At 38.9% G+C, this 19,686-nt stretch overlaps 1 protein-coding gene and 1 pseudogene across 1 annotated transcript; one reads left to right on the top strand and one right to left on the bottom strand.

Moving 5' to 3' along the window:
* Positions 1-250: 250 nt before the first annotated feature.
* On the top strand, positions 251-3,715 carry LOC119995932 (ATP-dependent RNA helicase DHH1-like). The gene is made up of 6 exons (XM_038842412.1): positions 251-293; positions 405-619; positions 1,355-1,445; positions 1,542-1,766; positions 3,045-3,193; positions 3,701-3,715. Exons 1-6 carry the CDS (start codon positions 251-253, stop codon positions 3,713-3,715), a joined length of 738 nt encoding a protein of 245 aa, XP_038698340.1.
* A 3,786-nt stretch (positions 3,716-7,501) lies between these two features.
* LOC119995923 lies at positions 7,502-17,576 on the bottom strand (annotated as a pseudogene).
* Positions 17,577-19,686: the final 2,110 nt, after the last annotated feature.

The following is a 19,686-nucleotide window of genomic DNA, read 5'->3' as shown; positions in this document are numbered from 1 at the left end:
GCAAGTTTTGAGGATTTGGGGTTTTGTATTTGTATATATGTTACTTATTTGCTCAGTCTGATCTCGGGTAGATAAGTCTTCTTATTTCCATTGTTGTATAGATACTCCAATGTTTTCGATAGGTGTATATATGTGGTATTCTGGAGAGACTATGCCCATGTTATATTTTAGGAGTTGTTACTATTTTATATATTTTAGCTATTGATTTAGGTATATTGGATTAAGGGTTGGTTCGGGGGATGGGGCGGGTATGCCCGAGGTGGTTCCATTGGAGCGTGGGCGGGGACGGAGAGGTAGGGGTGCGAGACGTGGTAGGGGTGTGAGACGTGGGAGGGGCGGGGGCAGGCGAGGAGCGTATGTAGCTCCAGTAGATGATATTGGGGAGGTACCACTGGTACAACCAGCACCACAGGGGGTAGAGGCAGTAGTGACTACTTTACGACAAGAGGTCCGTGATGTTACTGAGTTGGTGCGAGTACTTGGGCAGACTGTTACCGGACTTGTGACAAAGATTGCCGCTCCAGCCCCAGCTGCATTACAGGCTCCTGCTGAGGTTCCAGCACAGGTTCCTATTTTAGGTGGGTTACAGGAGGGTGTAGGACAGATTATTGAGGCGCAGGCAGCTCCTTTGGCGATTGATACTTCGATCAAGGAGCTAGCTGAGTTACGAAAGACGAACCCTCCAGTTTATAGGGGAGTGATAGATCCTATGGCAGCAGAGGAGTGGCAGCTACGCAGGAAGATGACTTCCTTGCGGATTCCTGAGGAGAAGAGAGCTTTATTGGCTGCAGAGTTTTTAGAGGGTGATGCTTTTACATGGTGGGAGGTGATGACAATTAGTCGGGGCAGGGAAGGTATGCCATGGGCGGAGTTTGAGACAGTTTTTCTGGCACAGTATATACCACAGACAGTGCGTGTAGCTAAAGCTAAGGAGTTCCTTGAGTTGATTCAGTCCCTGGACATGATAGTGACTCAGTATCAGGCTCGCTTTGAGGAGTTAGGGAGATATGGGGAGGAGTATATTTCCACTGAGGAAAAGAAGATACTGAGATTTCAGAGAGGATTGTCTCCAAAGATTTCACCTCACTTGGCGGCTCAGACTATCACCACCAATCGCGAGTGTATTGATAAGGCACTCGGAGTTGAGAGGATGTTAGTGGAGATTAAGGATTATTGGGAGATTCATAAGAGGAAGCTTGAGAGTTTTACATCTACTATTGGTGAGAGTAGTCAGCGCAGACAGAGGACTGATACCCTTGTGCAGCAGTAGAGTCAGGGGCAGAGTTCTTAGAGTCAGAGACAGAGTTATCGGGCACCTAGGCAGGGACAACAGGGTCCTAGATAGGGTAAACAGGGGCAGAGACAGGGTCAGCAGAGGCAGAGATTGGATCAGCAGGGTCAGGCTCTGAGACCGGATCAGCAGCCCCAACATTGCTATGCATGTGGTCATGTGGGCCATATACGTTGGGATTGTCCTATGGCAAACAACCCGTTATGTTTTCAGTGTGGCTTGCCAGGACATACTCGGAGAGATTGCCCAGAGGGTGGAGGACCTGCTCCGCCAGCATCTCGAGGTCAGAGAGCTCCAGCTCTAGCTCCAGTTCCAGTTCCAGTTCCAACACCAGCACCAGCACCAGCACCGATTCCAGCACCGAGAGGTCCTGTAGGACGTGATAGACCATTAGCTCAGCAGCAGCAGGTCCAGAGAGGTGGAGTGTATGCACTCGGGCCTGAGGCAGTACCAACAGAGCGAGATCATTTGGGAGGTAGGTTTCTCTTATTCAGTTCTTGGGTACGTGTTTTGTTTGATACTGGTGCTACGCATTCATTTATTTTTGCATCATTTGCTGAGGCATTGGGTTTAGGGATTACAGAAGTGGCGAGGAGATTTATAGTTGATTCGCCCCTAGGATCAGGTACCGTGATTAGTGGTATCTGTAGGGACTGTGTATTTAGTTTTGCAAACCATGAGTTTAGAGCAGATTTGTTTGTGATGCCATTTACTGATTTTGATGTTATTCTCGGATTGGATTGGTTGACTGAGTATGAGGCAATTATAGAGTGTGCTCAGAGGAGGATTACACTGACCACACCTGCGGGGAGGGTTAGATTTCGGGGGACGAGACTTCTTCCGTGTCCACATTTTTTAGATAATCCTCAGTACACCGATTGTATTGTGGCGGGTTTGATTACCTCAGAGTCTAGGGAGGAGTCTTTGACTCCTATACCTATGGTGGAGTACTATATGGATGTTTTTCCTGATGATTTATCGGGGTTGCCACCGTAGAGGGAGATTGACTTTGTGATTGAGTTGTATCCGGGTATAGATCCTATTTCTATACCACCGTACAGGATGGCACCAGCAGAGCTGAAGGAGTTAGACGCTCAGTTGACAGGTTTACAGAAGTTGGGTTTTATTAGACCGAGCACTTCACCTTGGGGAGCACATGTTCTGTTTGTGAAAAAGAAGGATGGTACGATGCAGATGTGTGTGGATTACCGACAGCTGAATCGGGTGACAGTGAAGAATAAATATCCATTGCCGAGGATTAATGATCTGTTTGATCAATTGAGGGGTAGCCACTATTACTCCAAGATTGATTTCAGATCAGGATATCACCAGCTGAGGATCCGGGAGGAGGATATTCCGAAGACAGCTTTCCACACACGGTTTGGCCATTATAAGTACTTGGTTATGCCATTTGGGCTAACCAATGCACCTGCAGCGTTTATGGATTTGATGCATAGGGTATTCAGGCCATGTATGGATCAGTTTGTGATTGTGTTCATTGATGACATATTGATTTATTCAACCACTGAGGAGGAGCATCTTAGACACTTGGGGATTGTGCTGCAGACGCTCAGGGAGCATAGATTATATGCCAAGTTGAGCAAATGTGAATTTTGGGTGACTCAGATGAAATTTTTAGGGCATGTGATATCCCAGGAGGGGATAGCAGTGGATCCAGAAAAGGTGGAGGCAGTGATAGCTTGGAGGAGACCGAAGAATGTAGGAGAAATTCGTAGTTTCTTGGGGTTAGCAGGGTACTATCGGCGTTTTATCGAGGGGTTCTCGCGGCTTGCAGCGCCGATGACGCAGTTGACCCGAAAGGATACTCCGTTTGTCTGGTCAGACGAATGTGAGCAAGCTTTTCTGGAGTTAAAAACTCGACTTACATCTCCACCAGTGTTGGTGATACCAGACAGAGATATTGGTTATCAGGTATATTGTGATGCTTTAGGAGTTGGATTGGGTTGTGTGCTGATGCAGCAGGACAGAGTGGTTGAGTATGCTTCACATCTACTGAAGCCGCATGAGAGGAATTATCCGGTGCATGATTTGGAGTTAGCTGCTGTTGTGTTCGCATTAAAGCAGTGGAGATATTATCTTTATGGAGAGAGATTCGAGGTATTCTCAGATCATAGGAGTCTCCGGTATTTGTTTACTCTGAGAGATCTGAACCAGAGACAGCGTAGATGGATGGAGTACCTTGAGGACTTTGATTTTACTTTACAGTATCATCCAGGCAAGGCCAATGTGGTGGCTGATGCCTTGAGTAGGAGATTGGTTGTAGCTCGGTTGGCTATCCGTGAATTTGAGTTAGTGGATACGCTTAGTCAGTATCGACTGGATATGGAGGAGCGTGGAGACTCATTGAGTTTACGGAGTTTGATTGCTCGTCCGACACTTGTACAGTAGGTGTTGGATGCATAGTTGGGGGATACACTATTTGATGACGTTGAGGATATTGAGGGATGGGTCAGAGGCACCGATGGTGGAGTTAGATTCCGGGGCCAGTTAGTGGTCCCAGAGGATACCGAGTTACGGGAGGAGATACTTCAGGAGGCACACCATTCACAGTTTGCGATGCATCCTGGTGCTACTAAGATGTATCGAGATTTACGGAGACAGTATTGGTGGAGTGGCATGAAGAGAGATGTTGCACAGACCGTGACTCGATGTCTTACCTGTCAGCAGGTAAAGGCAGAGCATCGACGACCCGCAGGATTGTTACAGCCGCTTCCATTACCTGAGTGGAAGTGGGAGCATCTTACTATGAATTTTCTAATGGGTTTACCTATGACTCCATGGAGGCATGATGCGGTTTGGGTTGTTGTTGATCGGTTGACAAAGACAGCTCATTTTATGCCTATTCGACAGACAGATTCGATAGAGTCATTGACGAGGTTGTATGTACGAGAGATAGTCCGACTGCATGGCGTACCATTGAGTATTTTCTCTGATCGGGATCCCAGATTTACTTCACGGTTTTGGGGTAGTTTTCAGGATGTTCTAGGAACGAAACTGAACTTCGATACAGCTTTTCATCCTCAGACTGATGGGCAGAGTGAGCGTACCATTCAGATTCTGGAGGATATGCTTCGGACTTGTGTGGTAGACTTCCAAGGAGATTGGGAGACTCATATTCCTCTGGTGGAGTTTGTGTATAATAATAGCTACCAGAGCAGTATACAGATGGCACCATATGAGGCATTATATGGGAGACCTTGTAGATCACCATTATGCTGGTCAGAGGTTGGTGACAGACCATTATTGGGTCCAGAGATGGTGCAGCAGACTACTGAGGTAGTGACAGTGATCCGGCGGCGACTTCTGACAGCTCAGTCACGTTAGAAGAGTTACGCGGATAGGAGACGTAGACCTCTAGAGTTTCAGGTAGGGGATCACGTGTTTCTGAGGGTTAGTCCGAAGCGAGGGGTACAGAGATTTGGGAGAGCGGGGAAGTTAGCTCCGAGGTTATAGGACCATTTGAGATTTTGGAGAGAGTGGGGATAGTAGCTTATCGATTAGCTTTACCCCCACAGTTGTCAGGGGTACATGGTGTGTTTCATGTGTCTATGTTACGGAGATACCATGGGGACCCTTCTCATATATTAGATTGGTCTACCTTGGAGATTGGTGAGGACGCTACTTTTGAGACACGTCCTATTAGGATTGCGGATAGACAGGAGAGGCAGCTACTATCGAAGACCATACCCTTAGTCAAGGTGATATGGCAGCACTATGGTGCTGAGGAGGCGACCTGGGAGTTGTAGTCTGACATGCGAGCTAGATTTCCGGAGTTATTCACTACCTAGGTACGATTTTAATTTCGGGGACGAAATTATTTTCTTAAGGGGGGGAGGATGTAATATCCTGACCCGATTATACACTGTTTATGGTATTTTGACACGTTGATTGAGGTGGAGTGAACCTCGATAATCGTGAATCGGGATTAAGAGAGAATAAAAATTACCAAGATAAAACTATGAAAATATTTTTAATAAATGGGGGATTTAAAAAGAAAATTATTGGCGTAAGAATTACTCGAATCGGATTTAAATTGGATTTATTATAAATTTTTGAAGTTAATTTGAACATTTTAGTTAGGGGTGTTTTTGAAAGATGGGTGTTTTTGAAAGTAAAATATTGTATAAAAGAAAAATTAAAGAAAATAAAAAAAAATAAAAAATTGCAAAAAAACCCTCTTCTCTCACGATTTTCTCTCTCTCTCCTCTTTCTCTCTCTAAAACGGGTTAACCTGCGATTTCATGATTCCGGCGACGGTGACGGTCAAGGCTGGTATCAAAAGAAGCGTACGGACGAGACGAGTGTAACCCAACTTGAATCACGTTGATCGGAGCTCCGGTTTGGGAGAAATCTGAGATTGAAGTTCCGGCCACCGTGAACTTTCTTTGGTCGATCCGGCCGATTCCGGCGACGGTTTGGCTTGATTCAGGTACCTATGAGTTCATTTCATCGAGCTCTTCAATTTGATATAAGATTTGGCAGTTTTGGGTGGCCGGATCGCCGGCGGTTACGTTGAATGGGTTTCGGCCGAGTTGCCCGAGTCAGGCCGAGTTGACTCGGTTGACTGATGTGTTGACCGGTTCAACCCAGTTGACCCGGTTTAACCCGGTTTGACCCATTTGACCCGGTTTGGATCCATTGACCATAGTTGACCGATCGTATTTTAATTGTATTTTCGTATATCTTGTTTTTCGGTGTAGACGGTGATCCCGGTTGAGATTCGAAGCGGGTTGACTTTCGAGGTCAGGGGTTAATCAAGGACGCGTGATTGATATTTGCATCCTGATTTTCAGGTAGGGGTTTTCTATGTATCTTGCGTGTGATTCTAGAGTTTCGGTTTCACGGACTCTTATTATATTATGGTTCTGTCGGTTTCCGGGGGTGGAAATACGACCTGTTTGTATGATTTATACGTATTTTATGTTGATTATCATTGCTGGTACGTCTTTGGGAGTGGGGTGATTGGAGGTGGTTGAGGTACACTATGGGGCCCATATAGGAGCCCAATATATTGGATTATGATGGATTATACAATAAACTGGGTACGTACCTGTACACCGTCTGTGGTGAGGTGCATCACAGGGGACGCTCTCTGGTGTAGGCTATGCTATCGGGATATCTGATCCTCATCCAGTTTCGGTGTGGACCTGGACTGGGAGACACCCTACGGGGATTAGGGTGGGTCCAGGGGTGGATTATGGATTACCGGAGACTAGTGTTTGTGGTTACGGTGCTGTATAACCTTATCGGCTACCATATTACTTGGTTGAATTGCCAATGATTGTATATTTATTGTGCTGCATATTATGCGTCATATTCCTGGATTTCTTATTTTTTTTGATATCGGTGTTCCCTTTCTATGCCCTACTGAGCTTCTTGGCTCACCCCTCTTCTTATTTCCCTTTCAGGTGAGTTGGATTTAGGTGATGCTGGTCAGCGGCGGGACGCATGAGCTGGTGTGTAGCCTCAAGCTGTTTCTTTAGCAAGTTTTGAGGATTTGGGGTTTTGTATTTGTATATATGTTACTTATTTGCTCAGTCTGATCTCGGGTAGATAAGTCTTCTTATTTCCGCTGTTGTATGGATACTACGATGTTTTCGATAGGTGTATATATGTGGTATGCTGGAGAGACTATGCCCATGTTATATTTCAGGAGTTGTTACTATTTTATATATTTTATATATTGATTTAGGTATATTGGATTAAGGGTTGGTTCGGGGGATGGGGTCCCCTGTCAGTCACGTTCTTATGGGTTTAGGTAGACTTCGGTATACCTTAGGAGAGAGGGGCGTGACACAGCGCCCTCGAAAAATTATGTACACACAATATTTTTTTCACAAGACAACTCACATTATGGATACTAATACTAGTTTTTCTAGCATTACGAAATCTCGTTTGGGACTTGATTTCTTTCATTAACTCCACAATAAACATATCCCAATTAGCCAATTCAAATCAACAACACTATTGTGTGAAAATTACTTTAAACCAATAGTGTCTGAATCCCCCAGAAATAGTGCACACTCAAGCATCTCTTCATGTTTTGGTACATATCAACAGTAGAACTTATGGAAGCTACCAAGTGGGTTTGAAGAAAGAACAAAAGAAGACAAATATTCACTGTGTAAATAGTAGCAAAATAAAAAAAAAAAAGGCAATTTCATTGCATATATACACTGCCTCAATAGTTTACCCAAAGAAACTTAGTTGAAAACGAGCAGAGTTGTAGGACACCATGACATGTGGGAACAAAGCATACTTCAGAAGTTGACATATGAGAACAAAGCATACTTCAGAAGTTGGACAACTTATCTGAATTTGTCCAATAAAAAGTAATAGCAACGTGAAACCCACAATTCTGTCTGGTAAAACCGCACTTGCGTCAATATGGATTTATGCATAACACTGTTGCAATTCCCAACAGTACCATAATGTAAGACATCGCAAAACTGATGTAGGGAACAAACATGTCCATGAAACTATCATCATCATCTTCACCAGAAAATTCATTTGGAATTGGCAATTCAGGATCAATTTCATTACAGCTGTTATTCAATGGAGGTCCACAAAGATGAGGATTTCCTTCAAAACTGCTTTCATCAAAGGTACCGAATTGAGCTTTCCTCTCTAGAAATGGTCATGACAAATTGTTGTGTGCCACGGTGAACACTTCAAGAGAGTTCAACTCGGTAAGCTGTGAGGGAATTCGGCCATTCAAGTAGTTGTAAGAGAGATCCAAACTCTCTATACTCTTTAAGTTGGAGAATGTCTCTGGGATAGGACCAATTAGATTGTTTTGCGACAAGTTTAGAGCTTTGACACTGCTTAAGTTTCCAAATTGATGGGGGATTTCACCACAGAATTGATTGTTGGAGAGGTTAATCCCAAACATTTCAGTAAGGCTAGAATACGATGAGTAACTAAGGAAAATGTTCTTTGTCACAAACTCTATCACTTCTGGTACATCATAATTGCTTAGGAGATTTGAAGATGAAAAGCCATTTTGGTTTCCAAAATTCAAATTACCTAAACAAGGATGCAAGCGACCTGGAAAATTATTCAACGAAAGATCCAAGAAACTTAATCGGGCTAATTGGCATAACTCAATAGGAATTTCACCATGAAAATGATTTTCTTTCAATAGAAGAGCACCCAAGTTTGAGAGGTTCCCAATCTAATTTGGGATTGTGCCTCTGAAGTGGTTATATCTAAGATCTAGAGTCACCATCTTAGTAAAGCTCATAAAAGCACTTGGCAGTGGTCCTGTCATCTTGTTTTTGTACAAATGAACAAACTCTAAATTTGTTAATTGGATGAAACAAAGTGGAATATTTCCAGAAAGATTGTTCTTTGAAAGATTTTAAAAAACAAGACTATTCATTTTGCAAAATTCTTGAGCAACAGGACCCTCCAAATGATTATCAGATAAAACAATTGTCTCTAAAACTGATAACTTTGATATCCATCTTGGAATCCTGCCAACAGAGAAGAGTTATGACTTATATCCCACCAAAATAGAGAGTTCATGGATGAGAAATCAAGTATCTTCCCCTCAAGCTTATTGTTAGCCAACCAAAGATACCTAAGTAAACTTGAGTTGAAACTTGTTCGATGTACATGACTACAAAATTTGTTGTTTAATAGTTACACTAATGATAACGAGGACCACGGGCTGACAAACTACTCTGGTATAGCACCAGAAAAATTATTCATTGAAATATCCAGAGATACTAAAGACTTCGTATTATGCAAAATAGGTAGGATTTTGCGTTGAAAAGAATTTTTAGACCAAATTAAGCCCTTCAAATTTGGAAAATTTGAACTTACATTTGTCGGAATTTGACCTTGTAGCTGATTGCGGGATATGTCCATCACAAAAAAGATTTGGATTGGGATGAGATGGACATGCAAACAGGCCCACAAAGGAGTTATCGATCATCCAAATCGACTCCAATCTTGTGTTATTTTCAAATAACCACATCGAGAACACTCCACCAAATTTGTTACCAGAGAGAGAAATGTATCTCAAGTCGTTCTGGTAGTAAAGGAAGTTTGGAAGGTTTACCGTATATTTCTTTGGGTTATAACTTGACAAATCCAACTCTTGAAGCTGGAATTTTGGAGTCCAAGTTTGATGGCTAGTGTCTACAATTATGTCACATTTCTGGCAGAGCAAACTCTTAAGATTTGAAAGGTTTGCAAATGAATGGAGTGAGACTTGAAAGTTGTTATATCCAAGTGAGAGAGATCGATGGACAGGAGATTGGATATGGGAGTGGAGTCAAGGTTGCCGTTGAGTTGATTATTGGAGATATCCAAATGCCTGAGAGATGACAAGTTAGCCAAACATTGGGGAAGTGTCCCCTCAAGAGAATTACTAAACAGATGAAGCTCCTGCAAGTTCTTCAATTGGCACAAACCTGCAGAGTAAATCATTTTCAACTTATATAATTTACTAAGCTATCTATGGATAATAATGAGAAAAGCAACTTTTATAATTTACAACGCTTGAGAGTGAGTCTTGATATACATAAGTAGATGGAAACACCAACTTATATTTTTTGTTTTAGGAAAATGGATATCAACATAAAGCAGAAATTATGTAAACTCTGACATAACATACCTTGATAGATTGTTGTCTCACTGAGATTACTAGATCCAAGAACCAGTGTATTCAGGGATGAGAACCCCTCTAATGATTGCAGTACTACAAGGCTTTCTTCATAGGGTTGGAGGTTGCCAAGTCGGAGGATCTTAAGCTTGTTCAGAGTTGTTGTATCTATAGTTGTGAATCCAAAAAGGTTCAATCCTGTTAGGTTCTGCTCCAACAATTCTGAGTTGACAATACTAAAAATCGCATCTATGAAATGAAATGATATAGAAAACTACATTAAAATAAAAGCTGTATAATCAACGTAACAAATTTTTAATGCCTTGGCTTAAAAGTTGTATAATGACAAATGCCCCGTTTGGTGCAGCAACTGCAAGCGGTGTCGCTTTGTGGCTCCGCTGCACCAAACAGTGCAGCTCCGCTAGCGGATCCGCTCCCATTAGGAGCTTTTTTTTGAAGGCGTTAGCAGCGTTTTACGATTTGTCTATTTTTTTAAAAAAAAATCTGACATGTGCCCACTTGCATTACTAACGTAATATTTTTTTTCCCTAAATAACGTGGGCCCCCACCTGTGTAACATTTATACTTTTATAAAACAAAAATGACATTTTATAATGATTATTCTTTAAAGAAAAAATCATTTTACATTTTGTAATGAATATCTTATAAAAATAAAGTGAAGGTTAAACATTTTTTCATTTTATTATATTTGTAATTAATTTTAATAATAAATTATACTTATTAGACTAGTTTTAAAATTATTATAAAAAATTTTAAATTATATTTATTATATTAAATTTAATATAAAAATCATAAAATTTAATATTATAATATTTTAATTGAACAGTTTTTCTGTTAGAGGAGATTTGGTGTCAAAATGTGTTGCTAATATATCCAATTTGATACGTTCAGGGCCCACAAATTTTTGAATCCCATTGTTGCCACCAATTTCTAGCTCCTCTAACTTCTTTAATGCTTCCAACTCTGAACAAAGAAGAACGAATAAATTAAACTGGTCAAATATAGCCGATGTCATTGATGCTAGTTTGGTAATTAAGGCTCAACCTCTGACATGGAATGCCCCCGCCAATTTGTTGGCGGCTAAATTGAGATACTTGAGGTGGAAAAGCCCACGAAAGGAGGAAAGAACACTGTTATTGAAGAGGTTATACGCCAAATGAAGTACCTCTAGATTACTCAACGACAACAGTCTGTCAGCAACTGTTCAAAATTTACATGACTACATTTGTACAGAAGTCCAAGTGTCCTAACAAATATGATTAATGATCAATTGATCATGAACTCATACCTTGGGAGGAACCAAAGCTTTCAATATTATTATCACTCATATCCAACTCCTTCAAGTTGATAAGATCATTAAATTCCACCCAAGATAAACAACACACAAGTAAAATTTAGAGCATGCACTAATAGTCTATAACTTTTTTTTGTTGTCACATAAACTAATGGAATACATACCATGTGCATCAATTGTTCCATTCAGTCTGGTAAGTGCGAGATTTAAAACTCTCAAGAAAGAAAGACCACATAGAGATGAGAGGATTTTGTTACCAAGAAAATTAACACCCAAATCAAGAAGCTACAAATTCCTCAACCTCGATAATCTTCCAAAATCTGCCATAGTTAAAGAAATAAACAAGCGGACATACACAAAAACAAAAAGAACAGTGCATTTCTTAAAGTAAGAAATCTGAGGAATTTAAGCTTACCATTTTCATGTGTTGGTGTTGTCATCTCATTTTCGTATAGATAAAGTGACTTCAGAGAAGAAATCTCACTCAGAGATGATATAATGCTGGAGTCAAATTTGTTGTGACTTAAGTCGAGAACCTCTAGATTGCGCAACCTCGATAACAATACTTCAAATCCTGCAGCAAAATTAATTCCCAACATAAACCGAATACTTGAAATATTATCTACACAAATCTACTCAATCAGTTCTAATGTTGAAATATAAAAAAAATGAACACCTTCATTCTCAATACAACCTGGTATCTGATTGTAACTTAGGATAAGACTTCTCAGTTCTTCAAAGGGAAGAAAATAAGGTGCATTTAGATATCAATCAGGTATTCCCCAAGTATTATCAAGGGATAGTTGGATTACTCGCCCAGTAGAAGTATTACACTCGACCATATCCCATTGACAACAGTCTGAACTCTCCTCGTCCCTCATTGGCCAGTTAAGTCGAGTGAAGAAAGGTTTGAGTTGTAAGAGTGAAGCCCTCTCTAGGTCCCAACACCTATGACACCAAAACCCATATGACAACACCAATGCTATTATAGCCACAAGTATCAACTTCATATTTCCCATCTCTGTTTGCATAAAGAACTAATGAAATTTATGCAAGTTCCTCCAGGACTTTTTATAGATGTTGGAGAGGCACCAATGTCTTCTTAACAAGCCATCCATTGGCATGGTGTCCCTACAAATAGAGCAACTTTCTGTGGATGTATCTTCTTGACTTGGGGTCAAGCTAAAACTAACAATTTATGTCATTGGTCGCGATTTCAGATTCCTTTGATCCCTAATTTTCAATTCAATGTTGACAATCGATTTCCCTTCCTATTCAATGCTCCGTTCCCGGTTATACCGAAAGTGTTTTCAATACTAATCCCCGTTATTCCTAATAATTGGATTTAAGTATCAAAAACCCATTAAGCAAATTGGATAATCGTGTAGCGATTGCATAGGCAATTCACCTATATTACTACGGTTCCTACAACCTATGTCATCTATGATGAGTTCAACCCTAGGTATATCCTTTCGGTTTCAGCCTAGAAAAATATCATTCGAATGATGATCAAGCATTAAGAGCATCCATAGATAATCAACAAACAAATAGGAAATCAATAACAATAAGTCAAGTTCATTCAATATTTGTTAAAAAGTCACACATCGTAAAGATTTGAACATTCCTTCCATCTTATAAGCACAAGCCCACCCTCTCACTTACAACAAGGCCCTTTCCTAGACTCATCTGAGTTGGGCCTAGCCTACTTGCTTGTGACTAAGGAGAAATAAAGTCGTGCGAGCTCAATGTATCCACGAAAATCGGACAACCTAAAGCGGACAATACTGTTGCTGTGTATGGGGTGTGGATTTATAACATGGTATCAGAGCCAAATCCTCCCGTTTGGGTCACCTGTTGGGCCTTCGAATGTCCCTATAGACAAACCACCCATAGGGGAGGGGTTGTAGGGCCTTTCGGATGTCCAATGGATGGACCACCCACAAGTAACCCTAACTTGTATAATCCACTTGTTGGGTCAGGTATAACCTAACCCACAAGTGCGGGGGAGTGTTAAAAAGTCTTACATCGTAAAGATGTGGACATTCCTTCCATCTTATAAGCACAAGCCCACCCTCTCACTTACAACAAGGTCTTTTCCTAGGCTCATGTGAGTTGGGCCTAGCCCACTTGCTTGGGCCTAAGGAGAAACAAAGTCGCGCAAGCCCGATGTATCCAAGGGAATCAAACAACTCAAAGCGGACAATATTATTAGTGTGTATGGGGATGTGAATTTACAACAATATTCAAGGTAGAGCTCCATTAGAGCCCTAACAAGAGGATTAGTTCCTCATATTATCCAAATTCAAAATCATATTCAAAATAACAGTCATAATCACAAGAAATAAAGAAATATACAAGAAAACCACTTAATCCAAGCTCCCTTCCTTGCTCCAATGACTGCTTCCAAAGCTCTCCTAAATCCAAAGCTCCAAGAATAGTTGTAGAATATACAAAACCCTCAAAAACTACCCTTTTATTTATATTACGATCCTCTATCATTTTGGGATGGTCCCACTTGAGTTTGGGGTAGTTTCGGGAAGTTGAAGATTACAAATCGTGAATCTGGGTAAGTTCCTATCGATCGGAAGTGACCTTTGATCGATCGGTTTTATGCTCTGCTTTCAAATTCCTCTGATTTTGATCTAATCTGACTTCTTTTCTCCAATACATGCCTTGAGACTTGAAATGTGTAGATAATGATTTCTTAGGCAATATCAATCCTAAATTGACTCTAAACGATACAAGATTACGTGTAAAAGGATGTATAAATATTATACATGTATATAATTAGCACATCATCCATCAAAGTAGGAAAAGACCAGTTTATATAAAAGTATTGAGGATGAGAAGACTTTCTGCATAAGTATCTGGTAAATTCGAAAAAAACCATATTTTTCTCAACAGTATTGTCTTTGTCATTTGATCCAATAGCGTTTCGTTAGATAGGAACAAATTTGATCAATACTGATAACATGGGATAAAGTATTAGAATGGAAAAATCCATTAGTCCAATCCATGAAGAAAATGTTCTGCCCCCTAAAGCACGCCACTTAAGATTCTGTATCCATAAATCACGCTAGCTAGGAAAAATTTACAAATGGATGTGATCATTCATCCAAGAATTTCTACATTATCTTATGTTAGAACTGGGGTCCTGATATCACACGTAGCTAGCAAGTAGCTTGGATGCATCTTCTTGACTTGGGGTCAACCTAAAACCTATCATTTACGTCATTAATTAGCTAGAAACTTGCTTAGATACACATCTTTGTCAAACCTCCCACATCGGCTGGGAACCAAGTGAAGGGCCTGTATATAGAAGCAACTCTCCCTTCCCTCTAATAGGCCTTTTAGGGGGAAGAATATGGGGCCCAGATTTATTACATGGTATCGGAGTGTTTAGGCCCAGTTCGATGTGGATCCCATTCTTGTTTGCACGTGTGCGTGGCGTGGGAAGCCAAGTCTGGCACACGACCCACACACGTGAGGGGGGTGTCAAACCTCCCACATCGGCTGGGAACCAAATGAAGGGCCTGTATATAGAAGCAAGTCTTTCTTCCCTCTATTAGGCCTTTTAGGGTGAAGAATATGAGGCCCAGATTGATTACAATCTTCTTGACTTGGCATCAATGACTTGTTAGAAACGCTATGCATAATTAGCTGGTAATTCCAAGTCATGATGAAAATCTTTTGCCTCTTAAGCACGTCATATCATTTCCAAATAAACAACAGTATGAGGACAAATAGTGTCATTTGCAGTGCAACTGTTTCAAAAACAAGGAAAATGTCAAAAGTTTCGAACATATACCATGTTGTGTGATGCAATATTCATCATTTGAATTGCATTATTAGGAAGAAGAATATCCAATGCATGTCCAACATTTTTCCTTACCAGGCAATAGGCATCAGGTTTTGTGTTTGGTGAATATATTAAAGTTTTGTGCTATTTCAGCTGAGTTGATGCCAAATTTTAGGATTTATGGTCACCAAAGAGAACCTTTTTTTTCTTTTTCTTTTTTTTTCTTTTCAGCGAAATGTGGATAAGTAGACATGCTACCAATACTGAATAGACGATAAGGAATTCAGAGAGCTAACTAAAAAAGATTATGGGGGAATACCTATTCACCAAAAATGTTCTCATCATCTATACATGTATACATACATATATATAAAGAGGAAACTTTAAAAAGGTGTTCTCTATTTGACACATAGACTCTTTACATTTTGTTAGGAGTCCAAGTGGACTCCTAAAATTTCTCTATTCATTTTGTAAGCCTTACGAGACTTTGAAAGCAGTAATTCAAAACATGTAAGAAATTAATAACAAAATAAAAAGTAACAATTACTATATTTACACAATAGTTATGGAATTTAAAAAGTAATCAGTATTTGTTAAATAAAAATATATTTCATTCATTATATTTAATCAATGGTTATGGAATTTGATAAGACAACAACTAAATAATTTAATAATAATTTAAACACATTTACCAATATTACATAGGTGAAATATATAATACAAGACATATAAAATACACTGCAAAGTATCAACATTTGATTACTTTTACAAAAAATAATCTTATCCGGTAATTGTTTTATCATATAAAAAAATATTTTTTTATATTTTAATCTAATGACATATTTAACTAATGATAATTTATATAATTATAGTGATATTGAAATATAAATATGCGTATTATAAAGTTTTGAAGGTGTATATTTCTAATCTCATTTTAAAAAAATAGATTAACAATTTTGGTATAAACACCTTAGCATTTAACTTTTATGTAAAATGAAATCAATATTGGCCTCCTTAAACAAGAATAAAAGTGTTAAATATAATAGAATCAAGAAAAAGAAAGAGACATATAATGAAGGGCCATATTTTTTGGTCAACTAAAGGCCAAAAAAAGAATGTAGAAGAGCATTAACACAAATGCTGCCAAGAACAGATCGCAAGAAAATCCCGATTGATTTACTATGCATTGAACAACGAAGTCGATATTGGAATGGTTCAAAAAAATACATTCTAGGAAATGTGGAACTAAAATCAAAATGTACAAGGTGCAAGTAGAGTTGTATAAGCTATAAAAAAAAGTTGCTTCATCATTAAAATAAATTGCATTTAAAATTCTAAATATCATGTTGTTTAAAAAACTAGTTTATTATCCAAAAACATATGTATTACAATAAAAAAAAACCATATCAATTTAGATGAGTAGTGCAAATTTTTTAATGAAATACAACATCTAAAAATATCAATAAAAAAAACACAAACCACGCATCGCGTGGGATTCCGGCTAGTAATAACTAAGCCGGAAGAAGATGAATTTGACAGATTTTACATGTACATAGCACAAGGATTACTTTATGATTTCTTATTCTCCATCTTCATATTTTATTTTATAACTGCCTCTAAAATACTGGAAGCCAAAACCAGACTTATGATCCGAGAAAGGCATTATTGATTGAACTTTAAACCTCTAGATGTGTAAGGTACAAACACACAACAAAATATCCCTGAATTTTCATGTTAGTGAATGAAGCTCCCAACATTTCAACCCTAAAGAGCTCCAAACCCAGTCCTAAGACGGGTACAATGGTTGAGAAAAAATTCCTAAGATATGGGTACCCCTCCCCACCAACCACGAACAAATCACACTCATCCCCAAAACATAGGGGTTAATTAGCAATAGATCCTTCAAATCAAATTTTAATTCCAATAGGTCCGCTCTAATGATTATATGCATATATAAGGAACTAATGAAATTTATCCAAGTTCCTCCAGGATTTTTTTATAGATGTTGGAGAGGCACTAGTGTGCCAATGTCTTCTTAACAACCCATTTATTTACATGGTCTCCCTACAAAGATAGCAACTTGCTTGGCTGCATCTTCTTGACTTAGGGTCAAGCTAAAACCAACAATTTATGCCATTGGCTACAGTTTCAGATTCCATTTAAGCCATTGGCTACAATTTTAGATTCCTTCCTCCTTATTCAATTCCTTTGGCATATTATCTGCTAATTTCTACTTATATTGACAATCGATTTCTATATCCTATTGAATGCTTCATTCTTGGTTACACCAAATGTATTTCCATTACTAACCCCTGTTATTCCTGACATTTGAGTTCAAGCAATGAAAAATCATTAAGATTCGTGGATAATCGAACAAGATTGCATAGGTTATGTCCATATATTTATATGATTCATGCAACCTATGGTGTCCATTATAAGAGGCAGGGGTCGAACAAAATTTTATTTTGACCTTCAACCCATTCTTTTGTTCACAATGTAACTCAATTCTTGCCCACCCAGTAGCCCAACTTTTGTCCATTCTAATAAGTCATTTGACCTAGTCCAGGTATAATGGTAGCCTTGTAGCCTACGGTTAAGTGATCATTTAGATGTGCAGACTTAGAAAGATATTTTTGATACTATTAATTTTCAATTATTATTTATCGTGATTTTATAAACTTTTTATTTGTATTGTTATTTTTCGTACTTTCAAAGACATATTAATGAATAACCTAAAAATAATAATTCTGGGGACGTTGTCCCCGAACCCCGCTTAACTTTGTGTACCCTAATAGAGAATCCTATGCCCACCCTGAAGAGGCAAACTCTATCTTGTCATTAGTTGACAACTTGTTTGAATGCATCTTAACTCGGGGTCCAGCTAAAACCTATCATTTAGGTTAGCTGGCAGCTTGCTTTGTTGCCGTCGCGTTTTGACTTGGGGTCAAGCTAAAACCAACAATTTATGTCATTTTCTAGCGACTTGCTTGGGTGCATCTTGACTTGGGATCACCTAAAACCAATAATTTGTGTCATTGGTCGCCTAAAAAGAATCGAAGGACTTTGAGCTTAACTTCATTGGCAGCTGTGTAATGTAATGTAACGCCATATATATATATATATATATATATATATATATAAATATAATTTCAGTTCCTAACCATCAATAACGTGTTTTTCTGGAGAAAAACATCTGGTAATTACTCTGCAATTAAACGTGCTTCTGCTAGAGCACTATAGGGATGAGTGACCTCCTAGGAAGGCAATGCCGTACTAGCCCAATGTATCTACGTACGCACATGGAACCGGACAACCCAAAATGGATAATATTGTTGATGGTTAGGAATTGAAATTATAATATGGTATCAATGCTCTTCATAATTAGCTTGTAATTCCAAGTCGTGACCAACCCCCTGAGCACGCCATATCATTTATGAAGAAACAATCTTTTGCCCGTTAAGAAATAGTGTCATTTGCATTGGAGGTTCCTCAATCTCGTCTCGGTCTTCTTTTCTCAATTTCTCGTCAAATTAGAACGGAGAAGAAGAAGCAGTACTGTAGCTGTTTCGAAAACAAGGAAAAGGTCAAAAGCTTGGAATATATACCATAGTGTATGATGCAATATTCATTATTTGAATTTGTTGATGTTCTTAGTATATTTACAAGAAACTTTTGTGTTATATGTATAAAGATTAAAGGGTAGTAGAATGGTAAAGGTTTTAGACTACTCTAAAGACCACCCAAGTTCAAGTCCTACTACTTACCATACCTAATACATAGGTCAAAGATGGGCCTTGCCCCTCAGGGCTCTTGGGTGTTTGATATAATCTCCTAACTTGAGTTAATTTTTTCCTTAATTATTTTTTCTAAATTGATTTTGTCAATAACTGAAAACACTTTTTCCTTGATTCTCTCCTTAATGATGAACATAATCACGTTTCCCTGATTTATTGGAAAAGGATCCGAACGTTTCTTTTTTTTTTTTTGGATATATAACAATGGAGAAAGCTCTGGTTTAGATATATATATATATTTTGAGAAAGAAAGACAGATAGAAACACTACAAAATTCGAACAGTGTTCTAAGTGTGTAAAGATCATTGATACAGAGAGAGTATTTTGGGCTTGTTTTATCCTGGGGACGACGTAGCTGATTTACTACTTACACACAAGAGGCAGAGCCATGAATCGTCTTAAAGAGAGTGATCGGTTTTAAATTTGCTGTTCAATCTCCTTATTTTATAAATTTTGAGGTAATATCTTTAACACTTTCCAACTGCATTAGTTTGGTTTGTATTTTTTTATTTATTCAATACGTGACGATTCTATAATATACGTTTGCACAAAAGTTGTTTCTATTGAAAAGAAGGAATCAACGTTTCCATGGGTTAGTTCGTTTTATAAATGTAACTTAGCGTAGCTGCCTAGTGTAGTACCCGGTTTTCGTCCGGCCCAAAAAAAAATAGAAAAATTAGAAAAATTTAAAAATATAATAATAATAATAATTCAAAAGTCCGTTCTGGAGCCCTTAAGCTCACAAAAAATTCAAAGCCTGTTTCTTGGACCCACAAGCATGCAAAAAATCCTAAAGCCTATTTCTTGGACCATAAGCCCATAAAAATTCCAACCCAAACCCAATATAACTAAACC

This window comes from Tripterygium wilfordii, chromosome 1 (assembly GCF_013401445.1).
Source record: "Tripterygium wilfordii isolate XIE 37 chromosome 1, ASM1340144v1, whole genome shotgun sequence".
NCBI lineage: Eukaryota > Viridiplantae > Streptophyta > Magnoliopsida > Celastrales > Celastraceae > Tripterygium > Tripterygium wilfordii.
This window is presented reverse-complemented; position numbering and strand designations above follow the sequence as displayed.